At 40.5% G+C, this 15,974-nt stretch overlaps 2 protein-coding genes across 7 annotated transcripts in view; one reads left to right on the forward strand and one right to left on the reverse strand.

Annotated features, from left to right (window-relative positions):
* The first annotated feature begins 202 nt into the window (after nucleotides 1-202).
* Nucleotides 203-4,429, forward strand: mad2l1 (MAD2 mitotic arrest deficient-like 1 (yeast)). The gene is made up of 5 exons (XM_038731238.1): nucleotides 203-359; nucleotides 1,090-1,236; nucleotides 2,305-2,425; nucleotides 3,698-3,801; nucleotides 3,895-4,429. The coding sequence occupies exons 1-5, from the start codon at nucleotides 296-298 to the stop codon at nucleotides 4,065-4,067; spliced, it is 609 nt and encodes a 202-aa protein (XP_038587166.1). The 5' UTR covers nucleotides 203-295; the 3' UTR covers nucleotides 4,068-4,429.
* Nucleotides 4,430-5,248: 819 nt separating this feature from the next.
* Nucleotides 5,249-15,974, reverse strand: part of pde5ab (phosphodiesterase 5A, cGMP-specific, b) — a 112,224-nt gene continuing 101,498 nt past the window's right edge. For all 6 annotated transcript variants that reach the window (XM_038731236.1, XM_038731233.1, XM_038731232.1 and 3 more), the window contains 3 exons: nucleotides 9,452-9,526; nucleotides 8,907-8,990; nucleotides 5,249-8,679 (listed from right to left, as the gene is read on the reverse strand). In XM_038731236.1, coding sequence (XP_038587164.1) covers nucleotides 8,560-8,679; nucleotides 8,907-8,990; nucleotides 9,452-9,526 — 279 coding nt within the window. In that variant the 3' untranslated portion in view covers nucleotides 5,249-8,559. The remainder of the gene's footprint in view (nucleotides 8,680-8,906; nucleotides 8,991-9,451; nucleotides 9,527-15,974) is intronic.

Consider the following 15,974-nt stretch of genomic DNA (forward strand, 5'->3'; position numbering starts at 1 on the left):
TAATAATAAGTATAATAATAAATATTATATTTTTTATTATTTAGTAAACGTGTAAAATGTAATGTTGCAGACCAAAATAATCTCAATTGAAATCCTTGCACTGAATGAGCCAGTGAGTTTCACGCTGCTCTCAGTGGTTTCATTTGAAACGTCATCAACAGTGCGCCGAAATCTTTCACGCATGCGCAAGAATGCGGAGCTGAGAAATTTCAAACTGGGCGGCGGGTAGTTGAAAAAAAAAAACCCCAACACAACAAAGGTTCATTGTCGAGAATTCAACCAGAAGTGTAAGAAAATGACGAGCACATTGAAAGGAATTACTCTGAAAGGAAGCGCGGAGCTAGTGGCCGAGTTCTTCTGTAAGTATTTGGAGTAAAGGTATAGTTTTTTTCCCCAGCAAATCGTGTTGAACGTCCTCGACACGCAGCCATGCAGCGCTACCGTGCTAACGTTAACGCTGCGGGGCCTGTGTAGCTCAGCATGGTCATAGGGTCTGAAAATAAAGTGTTCGATCGAAATGTATTACCCGGTACGCTACATTTTAGCACACAACCAACCAGACTCAATGCGGTTTGTTGAAAGTTTAACTTTTGCGGCTAGAACGTGTTCACGGTGAAGTGCAACGCCCACCGCGGACTGGACGTTACTTACAATACTGGTGAAAATGTCGAACGGAACAAACAGAACAGGAGACAGACTTCAGTTGTCAGTTGAAATACTTTTATGTTAGGTGGTGTCTGGTGTGTCTGGTACGAGTGGTTGTGACGTCAACCTTGCTAGTAGCTAACGTTAAGCATGGCAGCATTTGTGCGGTTCGCTAACGTACTGTTAGCTTACTGTAAGTCCAATGCTACATTGAAAAGCAGGCATTCTGCAGCTGTAACCATGCTAACTTTACAGCAACTTACAATGGACAACAGTTGCATGATATCTTTAAATACATATGTATATTTTATCTACTCTCATCTAGTTAGACCTCTGTTATTAAATGGGTTGTGGAACTTGTTTGTTAGCCTTGCATTTTCCTCTTTGAACGCTGTTTAACTGTGAGCCGCTTGACTGACTCACTTTCGCTTCACTTCTCTTCAGCGTTTGGCATCAACAGCATCCTGTACCAGCGGGGCATCTATCCTCCAGAGACATTCACCAGAGTCACCCACTATGACATGAGCCTTCAACTTACCACTGATCCCAAACTGAAGAACTACCTGACGAACGTGGTGTCTCAGCTCAAAGGTAGATTGCTTCCTTGTACCTTGAATGCCTCACATTCAGGCTTCCCACTGCTTTGTTAGGGCAAACGTGACACCTGTAAGAAAGACCATTGTTTATGGCCTCATTGTGTTGTTTAACCTTGAAAGAGGCAACTGACAAATTTAGTGGAATTAGTTATTTTGCCGGATATTACCTCAAACTGACCTGTACTGCCAAATTTGAGACCTGAAGCCATGTTATTGCTTTATTGAATTCATGCAAAGCAACACATTGGCTACACTGTTGACCATCTCACTGTTCCCATTGGACATTTCATATCGACTTGGTAAACGTGGCAGGAGGGGGCACTAAATTACATTTGTAAATAACCAACCTGAGCATGTAGCCGTATGCAGCCAAACATGTCGGCCCTAACTCAGATATTTTCCCGGGTTCTGTCAGATTTGAGTCAGGTAACGATTATTTTTATTATCGATTAATCTGATCAAAACCTGTCCTATTAATTATTTGGTCTATAAAGTGACAGAAAATAGAGAGAAATGGCCATCACAATTATCAGCCGATGTCTTCATATAGCTTGTTTTGTCTCACCAACAGTCCAAACCCCAAAGATCTTCAGTTTATTGCAAGATAAGATGAGGAAAAGCAACACATTCTCAGTTGAATTAATGACTAACCAAATATCAATACATTATAAACTCCTTGTTTACGCTCTACTTGAAATTTCGAACTATCCTTTCATCTGACATTTCAAATCAGATGACCTACCCTTTCCAGCTGCACCTGTCTAAGCCCTGAAGCTGCTGATTGCACAAAATATAATATTTTGTATTCAAATTGTGATTAAAAGTACACTTTAATATAGCTTCAACAGTTTGAGAAAGCACGCACTGAAAGGTGCACACCAGTGTGAGCTCTTATTTCACATGTAGCAAAATGTATTGAAAAGAACAGGGAACAGACTCAAACAGCTAAAAACACATGCCTGTATTCATAAATCTGTTTTGTACTAACTGAAGGTTTGTATTATCTTGAGCCTGTTGGGCCTGCTCGGTGTCAGCCAGTAAATGTGTTGGTTCTGTGTTGCAGAGTGGCTGTTTGAGTGCACCGTGCAGAAGCTAGTGTTGGTGATCACATGTTTGGAAACCAATGAGGTGCTGGAGAGATGGCAGTTTGACATCGAGTGTGACAAGTCAGCCAAGGAGAGCAGGTCAGCTCCTCTACTGTCTGCATTCATTTATTAAACGCTAATCTTTCAGATCGTTTTGGAGACTACGTCACTCTTGAGATTAGGTGATGAATGACAGTAATTTGTAACATTGTTTGGAATTTGTGTTGGTTCTTTGTGCATTCATTAAGTTGTAGTCCAATCAGACTCCAGCAGATGGCAGTCATGACTCATCTTCCAGGGCCACAGGCAGTCCAGAGATGATTTACATTTTTCTACTTGTCAACAAATCGCACATGCAGAGCCAAACCAATAATCAGTGGATCTGATAACAAGGACTATATGTGTATCTTCTTCTGTAAACTATTAAACTGTACTGTAGTTTATTTTGACTCAACCCAACATAGGGTGTTCTGTTGCCTCAAATACTCAGTAGAGCACCAAATGTGAATTTATCATCCGCCTCTGAAAATAGTCCCCAACAAATACCCAATTTCCTCCTGTTTGAGTAACATTGGCTAAAAACTACACTACCCAGCTGTTTTAGTAAATTATTTAGCCATTTTAAGAAAAACTTTATTTGTGTAGGAAGCACTGGGCTTGGAGCTGAGAGCCACAGACTGGGTAGTCAATAAGTTTATTTGACAGGGTCAGTGCTCATTAATTAACAGTAAAATAACTGTAAAGGAGCCAGAGTTAGCTCAACAAGCTAATTATCATCTGTTGTACCTGGCCAGTTATTATGAGGGCAACCTTAAATAAAGATTTAAAATGAATTATTACAGTCCACAAGTAATAACGAATAAAAAAAATACAGAATACTTCCTGCTGAATCATAAGCAACTGCATAGAAGCATTTAGAAAAATTTACTCAAAAGGTACCACAGTGGCTAATGTGTTGCCACAGAATCAAATTGATTGATTGAATGTGTTTTGGGGGTTTTTAATAAGGAAAAGTTTAAATCAGCGGTCGTATGAAAGCCTATTTTGGACTTGTGCATCACTGAAGTTAAAGCAAAGGATGGCCACACCACCATACTGTGGCAACGTGTCAAGCAATTATGCTGCTGATCCCGACACAACATTGTTCTCTGTACTTGAGCACAATCCTTTGAATAGGGAGTGTTGCCTTTGTTCAGATGTGGCGCTGAAGTCAAGTCTTGTCTTGCTCAGCTGACAAGTAACATTTAACTATACACATGTTCATGGCGGCCGTTATGACCACACAGTTCTCCCCTGGACACCACTTCAGTGTGTGTGTGTGCGCGGTACTTTAGACCATGCATGTAAACTCAGTTCTCATGTGTTACCCAGTGCTCCCCGAGAGAAGTCCATTAAGACCATTCAGGATGAGATCCGCTCTGTTATCAGACAGATCACAGCCACAGTGACTTTCCTGCCGCTGCTGGAGACGCCTTGTGAGTAACCAGACAGACTTTCTAACTGATGTTTGATATTTACATGTCAATGATGCAGAACTGAAACTGTGAGCTTTGACCCCTCCTCTCCAGGTGCATTTGACCTCCTGGTCTACACAGACAAAGACCTGGTGGTTCCTGAAAAGTGGGAAGAGTCTGGGCCGCAGATCATCGACCAATCAGAGGAGGTGCGTTTACGCTCCTTCACCACCTCCATCCACAAGGTGAACAGCATGGTGGCGTACAAGAGGACTGATTCAGTTTAAATCCCTAAACCGTGGTCCCCCCCTCCACCTCGTGAGCTGTATATAGCACCTGCCGCTGATAGAAAACAGTAGATTTTACACTGCCCCGTCCTACCTCACTGTCTGCGTCTGTTCAGTACTCTGTAAACTGAGGACCTGTGTTCTCCTGCCTGTTTTCTGAACTTCTTTTTGAGAAGGTGTTGGCAACCTGATCTACACTGATGTAAATATTTCTCATAAGAAGTGATTTGTCTGTTAGGAACCGTCTCTTTTCTTTATTATTGTTTCCCCTTTCTCTCAAGTTGTCAACCTCTGTTTTAGAAGTTAGTGGTTTATATGAGAAACTTTTATAAAATATCATAAATAAATGTCGTTCACAAAGATTTCTTTTTGTGTTGTTACCGCTTTTGACCTGAAGGTGTCAGTGCAACATAAAGTCACTGGTTGGTTCCAGGTGATTTCACGTGGGTTTGTAGTGGACACAGTATGCAGAGACAATTGGTGTTTTTCTCAAATGGGACAAACCGTTCACTGGGCTCACAATGTTGAGCGGTGTTGACAGTTGCAGCTGTGGACACCTTCATAATGGTACCTTATTTTGTCAAGTCTCTTTTCTAAAGACAGATGTTCTCATAGGGATAATGCTCTCTCATTTGCATGTAACAAAACAAACAAGACAACGCAGAGACTGATGCAGTATGGAAGTTATAGATATTTAGTTTTTAAAAAAAGCACAAGTTATGCAACAGGCGCATGTATTACAGTCCTGGAGACTTATTCAAAGAACAAGTGTCTTAATTAAGATCGGGCATCCATCAATTACTGTATGTACTGAGCACTAATTTTTAAAGGTTTAAAGTGATCTGAATGATAGCAGTTGAATGCTGAAGAGTAAACCACCAAAATCTTTATTACGATAAACCTTCAGTTTTTTGTTATGCACCTGTGCATCTAATGTCCGCGCCCCACCACACGGGCGGACATTGCTTGCTACCTTATGTCTGTCAAAACTTTTCGGTTGCTGTAACTTGACTGGCTGTTTAACCAAGCTTCAGTAACTGAACTGTCAAATCCAAGCAGTCACTTTTAAGGTAAAAAAGGCTCTAGAATCAAACATTTGAAATGATACCCAGTCTTAGCGTGGACATGTTAAAGCGGTTCTACCAAGGAGATTTCTTTTCTCCCAATAGTTTCATTGTAAGGTTTTTTTTTTTTTTTAGAGGGCTGTATTTCATAAACTATTTGGGAAAAGTTGTAAAAAAAAAAAAATAAAAAAGCTTCGTATTGCACCGTTTTGTATCCATTTACTCATTTGGGTGGTGGTGTTGACCCTTCAGATTTATCTAGGGACCTCTTGGGGGGTCCTGACCACCACGTTGGGAACCACTGCTATATGTGCTATTGGCTTGTCTTGGCCACCAGAACTGTAACATACTATAACATTTTACCCACTGGACAGCAGTGGTTTCTTCTCCAAGAGACTGAGTGTGATTTTAACTTTTAAAAGAATCTGGGTCAGCATACAGTAACCGCCCCCGTACATTCAGAACTATTTTATATGCAGAGAGCCTATCACCAAATTTCATTCCACAATTGGGCTTTGCAGTAAAAGTAAAACCTGATTGAACCCGGCTGAATTAATTTCTTTTACATCAGTTTCATCAGCCAAACTTGATGGTTGGTAAAAGGTCTTTATAAATGTACGCCATGATGTATTTTTGCTGATCAGTAAGTCATATTTGAATAATGTGTGGCAGCACAGAGTGTACCAGATCTGGACAACACCCCTGTGCCATCGTATTGCTTGGTTTTCAGCAAAGTTCACTTATGTTCTATTGCTGGTTGAAATTCAAGTGACGTCAAGGTGTTAAGTCAACCAAGCACTGTCTAGACAGGCTGCCCACAATCATTCAATTGTTAAAAAACAGACACTTACAGGAGGAAAGCATGTGGACAACTAAAATGTTTTGTCTGTTTTAATTGTGAACTGGTCCTATTTTATCACAACAAGGCAGTGGAAAAATCTAGACCCATTTGAAATTGCAGGCCTAGTCTTTGGCTCTTTTACATTTTGAAAACTAAAGAAAATTCCAAATAACACAATACAGTACATTTCCAAATGTCGTCTGAAAGAGTTGTTACTAAGAAAGATCTTTTTAAAAAAGCAGAGATGGGATGAAGTATGAAAACTATGTTTTCTTTATATAGAATTGTGTGCTCTTGAAAAAAGGATGACATTACAATATAGAAACTCTAATAAATATATAAAACAAAAATAAATATGCAGTAGACAATGAGTGAAAACAATGTTACAAAAGACTCAAACCCTTGTGTGTGTGTGTGCTGTGTATGGAGATATTTAACAAGCTCATCAGATTATTGTGACAGTATCTTAAGTATATAGTATTCCACTGTAATGGTGCTGATCCCCAGGGATCTATTTCTTACCATTCAGTGTTCCCCTAAATTTCACTATCTGTGAGAGAGACCTTGTGCAAAAATAAAAATTGCTATGGTAATAAATATAGCTTAGTGCTGACTGTTACTTTCTCTGGTGAGTGAAAGCAATGAAAGAATGGTGACAGGAAGACAAGTCGCACAAAGTTCAGGGAAATGAGCATAACCTGAAACAAGGATTCTGTGTTATTAACACAACATTGCACGTCATTCTCACCTGTTTCTCATGGGAGATAGCTAACATTTAAATTAAGACAATTTGTTCAAGGTTTTCGGTTAGAGATATGACAACTTCGGTCTTATTTCTGTAGTTTAGCCATCATTTCTATCTGTTAAGATGTGTACTCACTGAAGTTATTATTGAGATCTGGGAACATTGCCACAACAAAGTCCTCTCTTAACCAGTCGAGGCAGTTTGCTGTCCAGCCTGAGTCCAGGTTCTGCTTGAAGTTTTTACCTGTTAAAGGGAGTTTTTCCTTGCCACTGTGACCAAGTGCTTGCTCATGGTGGGAAATTTTGGGGCTCTGTAAATATAATATTACAAAGAGTACAGTCTAGATCTGCTCTAAATGAAAAGTGCAGTGAGATAATCTTTAAACTGAAAGTGATCACAGCTCAAAATGTTGATAATAATCACTCAGTGCACTAAACTACAGCAAGTACAGTAAGTCTGGTAAACTGTGACAACACACATTTTGACTGATCATTTTACTGTTCACCTTTGCTTTCTCTTTCAGACTATATTAGCCCGGGGGTTTTGTTAGCCTCAAAGTTAGCTAACAACACGGCAGGTCTGCTAACAGGTTAGCTGACTGCACCACTTATGTGCACCATAGGAAATTTTCAGGCAGTCCACAGCTTTGGTCCAGACTGAAAAATCTCTACATTCACTTGATGAATTGATGAAGTAAACTTTGTACAGACATTGATGGTTCCAAGAGGATGAATCCCTTAAAGGTGGGGTATGCGATTTTGGAGGAATCCAAAACCATGACAAATACCATAATATAGAAACGACACGGCAAGTAATGTAACTGACGTTAGTTGTGGGTAGGCAAACTGTGGCTACAGTTGCTGCTGCGAAGCTAACATGCAGAGAGGACGAGAGCCCAGAGCTGCACACCACCTCCACACAGCAATACTCACAACTCTCCTGCTGCTAACGTCACAACAACAGCATGTCTTTGTGAACTAGAAAGTCAGCTGAATGTCCGTGGGTAAGTCATTTAACATTACTGACACATAAATCATGGCTGGAACAGCTGGAGTAGTGTTGTGCGCTCCAAGCCTCTTTGTTTCCTACTTACAGAGCCAGGACTGTGTCCAAACACCAGATTTATTTTCAGCGCACAGCTAGCAGACAGTGACAGACAGACGTATTGGATTAGAATCTCATACCCCACCTTTAAGTTTCCTATAGCACTACTTTAGTTAATTAATAAACACAAAACAAATTACATACCCATCCCATAATTTTTAGCTCTCCTGTAAAATGTTAGCATGCTAACATGCTAGACTAAGATGGTGACCATGGGAAACATATTTTATAGTACCTCACCACTATATCCTACACATCAGCATGCTAACATTATCCTTGTGAACCTTTTAGCATGCTTATATTAGCATTCAGCTCAATTAGCATTCAGCTCCAATCACCGCTGTGCCTAAATAAAGCCTGGCTGCTAGCATGGCTCTTGGTCTTGTTTAGTGCTGCTGCTGCATTCCCCAATCTCAGTAATACTCTTGGTGAGTACAACTTTATTTTAACAGATAAGAAGGATGGACAAACATAACAAAATAAGACCTAAGTTGTATGTAACTGTGATTTTACTTAGAAACAACACGGCATAAATTGGGACCTGAACCTGGCCTTTCACTGTCAAACCTAATTAAGTGTTTTTTTCACCACATATTTTTTTTTCGCCACACCATACATTCTTTGGCCACCTCTGTGCGCAAAGCATGTTATTTTGTCCTTTTAGATAGCATGTTAATATTATGACCTGTTTGGGCAGGGGGAATTTGTGTTGGCTGAAAAACTAAACTGGCATTGGGATCACACCAAGCCGTTGACAGTCCCCTTCTCACACTCCTCGGCCAAACGCTTCCAGATCTTGCGGTTTTCCTGACATCCTTCCAACAACGGGGAACAATACTCCGACATGCCAGCCAAGGTCTGTGACAGCAACAAATACATTTTATTTAACAAGGGAAAATTCAGTGAGCATTGTTTTTTAATACAACATATTGTTTCACATTTTGACACATTTATTCACAATTTAAGACAGACTGACAGCATCTTTCGAGCAAGTGGGAAATTAGGATGAGTGCCAACCATTGCACTGGCATGGTTCAGTGGTTTACAGATACAGTAGTCACTGCAAGTTTAATTGGTTGAATTACCTCATATAACTGGATGCAGATGGCATCAATGAAGGACACCTGCATGCTGGGAATCTTATCTCTTTTCTCACGATTCATCAGGTCCTAAAGTGAAAGGACAGAAAAAATGACATGTAAACTAAATAAATGCTTTCAAATGAAAACAGTTTATTTTGTAGACTATTCATATTTAAACCAGATCTGAGATGGGGCTGCTTTCATTTGCTATTGCGTATGACAAATAAAATCAACTCCTCACATTGGAGAAGATAGAACCAGTGGCATTTCTGCTTGAAAAATTACCAAAACTATTGCCAATGAATTTTTAATTAGGATCGATTACTCAACTAATTGTATCAGCTCTAAACAGACATATTGTATCTTAAATCATCAGTATAGCTCTTGAATTAGATGCCTTGTCTTTTGATGACAACCAAGCTAATTTACATGAATGTTAAAAACTGAAGAACCCAAAACGGATGCCTGAGGCACACCACAAATTATGTTGTACTTCTTGGAAAAGTTTGTCACACAAACTAACCCCTGAAGTTACACACTGCACTTACACTGGGCTCAATGTTCAGCTCACGTCTCTCCTTATCCCCCTGTTCGAAGAACTCAGTGGCTACCAGCTCCGCAATCTGCATCAGAGAGAAGACTGATGAGTTCATACAGAATCTTTGTTGATTCGAAAAGTTCAACTTTCATATGAAGAACAAAAAAGGAAGACATTAAAGCCTTCCAAAAAATAAAAAGATTCACATTTTGCAACTCTGCTTATATTCACATGTGAGCCCAAGGACTGTAGCATGTGTCACATGAAACACTAAGTCCATTAAGGCTGAATAGATTCCATATTTCAAACTAAGTTTCACAAGTTTCTATGTCAACATCACTTCCTCCACAAAAGTTTGATTTGGACGGGACATTACAGGTGGGTGCACAGCTTGACATTTTAGCTATGCAAATCATTCCTATTAGCTATTATTATACCTCACCTCGGAAACTCTCATGCATATTTGTGTCAGTTTGAATTACAGTGGAGGCATTTTAATGAACATCCTAGGAGGCTGATTTTAGGAACGAGGTTGGGACATCCTACCATGGAGAAGACATAATGCTTCCGCTGCCAGAGTCAACACTATCAAACTTTAACGTTGAGAAAGGACTGGAAAAGAATAACACTGACCAAGAATTTAACCAAAGAAGGTAAAGAAGAACACAGAAACAGGCAAAAATAATAGCAAGCAAGTAGAATCTAAGTGATAGAAAGTAGGTATGTATACAGGCAAGTCGAGAACAAGACAAGATAAAAGGCGAGAAGGAAAGGCTAGTGTCACTCTAAGGTAATGGTCTGCTGACAGAGAGAGGTAAATGAGATCTGACTGCAGCTTCGGGCTCCAATCAGTATCACTCTGTGTGTGCTGAAGCCATCTGCAGCTCACTGATTGTCTGTAATCAAGGCTCAGTTGCGATGGAGCTGCAGGGGGACAGCTATAATAAGTTGTCTAAAACCAACACTCAGGATGAGGCAAATGTTAACAGGTGACGCTAAGTAACTTTGTCTTTATTTACTTATCCTCAAGTTAGCTCTGTGTCAAAATAACTTCATTAGCCTTCCAACAACCGCAAGAAAGACCTAACCACAGGATTTTGGAGGATGCTTGCACACACTTAAGCCATATGTTCATGATCAGTGTGGTCAAGCAAGTAAAACCGTTGGGGTCATTTAAGGCCATCTAAATCAAACCCATTTGAAAACCGAGACGGGGGGTCTAAAAGACTTTAGATTGAGACCAGAACAACAGGAAGGATAATTCTGGTTTATTACAACTCGGGTCTTATATTTGTAGTTCAATCAGGACAACTTTCACCAAAGAAACTGATATTGTACCTCTGTAGTCATGTTTGGTGGGTTGTCTCTGTTCTGGAAACTTCCTTAGAGCACACCTCTGCCCATAAAACGTGCCTATGTGGAAAAGCCATGACGAAAGCCCCAGGCAGAGAGCAACAGTAAAGACCCCCAATACAGAACAGAGCAGGCATTAATACTATATTACATGATTAATCAGATATGGCCTGTAAGGCAGAGCTGGAGTGGTTGCGGGTTATGAGCTGCTTGCACCTCTGCAAGGGCAGGCAGGCTATAGCAGCTTAAATAAAATGCTTTGTACGGAATTTGCCAATGAATGCTAAGATCAGAATCAGCTGATCTGCTGGGATTGTGAGCTGAGCTTGGAAACTAAAATATATATATATATATATATATATATATATATATATATATATATATACCTATATATATATATATATATATAATAAATATAAAGTCTATACTGTCTAAAACAGAAGGTGATCATATCATATGAAACAGAATACATTTGACTGACTTCTGAAAAGCTTCAAACTAAGAGAATGAATCATTCCATGGATGAAGTTACTTGTGTCTGTGAAGGCTGTGAAGATATGTTAAGAAATGTTCTAAGCTCAGGTCTTCTCGAACTTGAACTCGTCCAAGACCAAGTCATCTTAACTCAAGACTGAGTCAAATATTCTAGTTGCTACCGAGAAAGGAAGCACCTGTAGGCTGCTGACATCACGAACAAGGAGCTGAAGCAGAAAATCATGCCTTACAGTATATGCATTGTTCAATTGTAACAAGGCTAGACTTGGTACAGGGAGACATAGCCATCTTCTGGACAGGTTGCTTTGTTTGTGTCATACCCCGCACTGTCTCCCAACATTTCCTGTCTACTCTGTCAGCTATCAAATAAAGACAAAATCCACCCTGTCCTTTTTTTCTGGCAATCATTTACTGTTGTTTAAAGCTGCATTAAGCAATATGTTGCTTTTTAATAATGGATCAACAAACTATGTCTAATCTGAAAGTTGTCACAGTGACAAACCCACAGAGAATTCAAACCAACCCTGCAGTTCCACTCAGCTCTGCCGAGCCTCTTAGCCTCATTAATCTTATTGTCTTGGTGTTACAGCCCGCAGTATGTTTCAGTTCAGTCTTGCCACTCTCATGCACGTAAAGTCCAGCTGTGGTACTGCAGGCAGCTGTTTTCAGTGAAAAAGCTCACTGTACACTACCTGCCCAGCTCCAAACAGCAGACAGACACAGTTAGAGACTAGCTGGTGAAGTGAAGACTATCTAGCAGTTAAAGCATGCACACTGGACTGAACTACACTGATCAGCCATAACATAATGACCACTGACAGGTGAAGTGAATAACACTGTTTATCTCGTTACCATGGCAACTGTCAGTGGGCGGGATGTATTAGACAGCAAGTGAACATTTTGTCCTCAAAGGTGATGCGTCAGAAGCAGGAAAAATGGGCATCGTAAGGATTTGAGCAGCTTTGACAAGGACAAAATTGTAATGGCTGGACGACTGGGTCAGAGCATCTCCAAAACTGCAGCTCTTGTGGGGTGTTCCCGGTCTGCTGTGGTCAGTACCAAAAGTGATCCAAGGAAGGAAAAGCGGTGAACCAGCGAAAGGGTCACGAATGGCCAAGGCTCATTGATGCATGTGGGGAGCGAAGGCTGGTACGTGTTGCCTGATCCATCAGACGAGCTACTGTAGCTGAAACTGCTGGAAAGGTTCCTGCTGGTTCTGATAGAAAGGTGTCAGAACATTGCAGTTTGTTGCGTATGGGGCTGCGTAGCCACAGACCAGTCAAGGTGTCCACGCTGACCCCTGTCCACAGCTGAAAGCACCTACAACAGGCATGTAAGCATCAGAACTGGACCGCAGAGTACTGTACGAAGGTGACCAGGTCTGGTGAATCACGTTTTCATTTACTTTTCTTCTGTGGAACACATGGCACCAGGATGCACTGTGGGAAGAAGGCAAGCCAATGTTTTTCCGGTGAAAACCTTGGGTCCTGCCATTCACGTGGATGTCACTTTGACATCCTGCAGTGGCCTCTTTCGGCAGGATAATGTGCTCTGTCAGCAGGAATGGTTTGAGGAACAGAACAAAGAGTTCAAGGTGTTGACTTGGCCTCCAAATTAGCCAGATCTCAAACCAATACAGCATCTGTCGGATGTACCTGACAAACAAGTCTGATCCATGGAAGCCCCACCTCGCAACTTACAGGACTTAAAGGATCTGCTACTAACGTCTTGGTGCCAGACACCACAGCACACCTTCAGAGGTCTAGTGGAGTCCTTGCCTTGATGGGACTGTTTTGGCTTCAAGTGGGGGACCTAATCAATATTAGGCAGGCGGTTCTAATGTTAGGCTGATCGATGTATGTACCAGAGACTTCTCTTTGGTAGCAGCCCTTCCGTCACTTCCTGGGTAAGGTATCCAATGGACTAAACCTTTTTTTAAATAGTTCGAATTCTCAAACTGATTATGGCTGAGTTACAGGATTCTGAAACTTAAGGTTAAAATAGTCTGAAAAGTAAAACTCCCAATATTAAACTAAAGCCAAAGTTAAAATATTATGCAAACCCCTCGTCATCTTTGCAGAGGAAATGATCTTCCCTTTGGTTCTGACAGATGAGAGGCACAGTTTGATAATGAGATCCGAATGAGGTGCTTGTGTGCGTGTATTTAAGCGAGAGAGCATATTTGCATATGTGTGCCCTGAAGGTTTTTGGAGGTGTCATCTGAGGACAGGGGCACAGCTGTTTTTATTAATGAGCGCTCACTTGTCAACACACACATACACACAATTACATAGAGCGTGCGCCTGTCTGAACCTCTCTCCACTGCGCCTGTGGTTCCTAACGAGGTGCAAACTAATGAAGGTCAGCGGGGAGATGAAAGAACGGGGACACAGCTCTGAGATGGGTAAGGAGAACCTTGAAACAAATATACTGTATGTGTGCTAGTGAGACGGAAAGAAAGAGAGTGGCTGTTCAGAAGTAAAGAGAAGTTGCAGAATCAAAGAGAGACAAAGACAAGTGCTGCACTGCTCTTTACAGGTAGATACCTTTAAGCATCAATCCAGGCCATACCCCAAACAGCGATGTCACAGTTGGTATTTTACCTCTGGAAACTAATGAGAAACACAGCTCCTTTTATGGACGCGCTGATGAAACATTTATCTATCTTTACTTTCAATGTGAACCTATAAAGAAATTTTGGTCTGATTTAAATTGTTTTATTTTCCATCCCCCAATGATAACTTTTCTCTTAATGATGTAGTGTGTTCCTATGACAGTAGTAAGGAAAAGTCTCTTATTTATGTGGTTTAGTTTCTTAGGTTCTCAAACATCATTCTTTAGTGGAATTTAAGTCACTTCTCAAATCCTTTTCCCTGATAAATAATAAAAAGCAACATTTATGTAGACTGTTACAACAGTGTATTTGATGAGCTTCCTTGACACCATATCACCAGTATTTAATCCTCTACGTATAGTTGTTGTATAATGAATTTACCCCTTTTGTCTCCCTCATTAATTTACTTCTCTACATTTATGTACGGTAAAACTGCAATTAATAGCCGAGTCCCAAATAGCCGCCTACCCCGTTTACTTGCCTGGTGCGGGAACACATTTTGACAAAAAAACACAGGTCTCCGTTAGAAGCCTGGTCTGGTTTTTATATAAACTCTTTGGATGTATAAAACCTCTTAAACCCAGCTGGGTCGCCCGCTTTACCTGCTTCTAAGCTGCTTAGATTTACTCTTTCAACGGTTGTTTACTATTATATGTGTTTAGCTCTCTGACATTGTATTGTGTGTTTGTATGTATCTGACTATTATTGTAATTTTTGCTTAATAAATAAGAAACCCCTGCTGTGACATCAGTGATTAGGGTGTGGCCTGAAGTGCTAGAACGTTACAGCCAACATAGGGCAGATCAGCAGTTTTCTATCCTCTGCCATTCAATAGAGAATTAGCTTTTGAAGGACAGCTGTTTAAATTTAAATCTGCACTATAATATTTTTAACAGTAACAAAGAATCAAATGACTAAGTGCAATATAAAAGTTGTTGCTTGTAGTGATGAACTCACATAAAATTACTAATCACCTAGGCTTGTTCTGACTGGCAATTGGCTTGCTTATCGATAATTGAAGGAATGTTGTTTTTTTTCATGCGTCAACATTAAGGTGATTTTAACTAACTCACAATCAGAACTAATATGACATAAAAGTTTCTAGAATCTGCACCCCACTGCAGTGTTTTCCATTCACTGATTTATTTGAGGCCGCACGACACGGCTCAATATCAACACTGACCGCCACGTATACTATTAAATAGGAGTAAAACCATATTTCACAGCGCATAGATTTGCTCAGCACCTCTGCTTGCTCGCTCCCTCCCTCTCTCACAAATGGAAACGGAGCCGTGTGTTTATAGAAAAACTAAAGCACTGAAGTTAACTCTGAGAAGTTAGATGGATTATCTTGGCAAAGGAGAAGTGCTCACTAACACAGATTTGTGAACAATATTTGAGAGAAATAGGCCTTTTGTGTTCATACAGAAAGTCTTAGATCTTTGAGTTCAGCTCATGATGAATGGGGGCAAAAACAAAAGTGTTGCATTTATAATTATGTTCAGTGTATTTTCTAAACACAACGCTGTCAGTGTCAGAGACCCACCTTCAAATAAGTTACATGCAGGCATGTAAGGAGCCTAGCTAATAAGTACCTCTGTGTTAACGTTAGAATACAGTTGGGTTGTCGAGGTTAGCACCCAATACATAGCTGCTGTTCAATATCGATTGCCCCCCACCCGCGTGTGGCGCCAAAGTCCATGGTAATTCTGTGGGAAACACTTTACTGTGCATTAACAGATGTTTCTGGTGGTTTCTCTTAAAGCTAATAAGCCTTTTTCTTCCATGTTGGCATTTCACTGGCATGCTGCAACGTAACACCGGCCCCTGGCAAAGGAGTCAGACACTTCTTTCAGAGTTGGTGGAAACCACAAAAGCAGCTGTTTTAATGTGTTGCTGTGTTGCAACTGTTTTAATGCTTTGAATTTGAAGAGAAAAACAAGTCACATGTTCTACAGAAAATAACTACAAAAAAAACAGACGTAAGGGAGGAGAAAGGAAACTGTGTACGGGAGAAGGCCAACAGCACTGCAGTACAACCAACACAAATGGGTGAATAAGACGGATGTAT

The sequence above is a fragment of the Micropterus salmoides genome, unplaced genomic scaffold, assembly GCF_014851395.1.
Source record: "Micropterus salmoides isolate LMB-PRFRI ecotype aquatic unplaced genomic scaffold, ASM1485139v1 Ms_hic_scaffold_2, whole genome shotgun sequence".
Classification (NCBI taxonomy): Eukaryota; Metazoa; Chordata; class Actinopteri; order Centrarchiformes; family Centrarchidae; genus Micropterus; species Micropterus salmoides.

Coding starts and splice junctions, on each gene's coding strand:
- mad2l1 (XM_038731238.1), top strand. CDS start 296: ATGACGAGCACATTGAAAGGAATTACTCTGAAAGGAAGCGCGGAGCTA. Junction 360..1,089: donor GCTAGTGGCCGAGTTCTTCT/GTAAGTATTTGG, acceptor ACTTCTCTTCAG/CGTTTGGCATCAACAGCATC. Junction 1,237..2,304: donor CGTGGTGTCTCAGCTCAAAG/GTAGATTGCTTC, acceptor TCTGTGTTGCAG/AGTGGCTGTTTGAGTGCACC.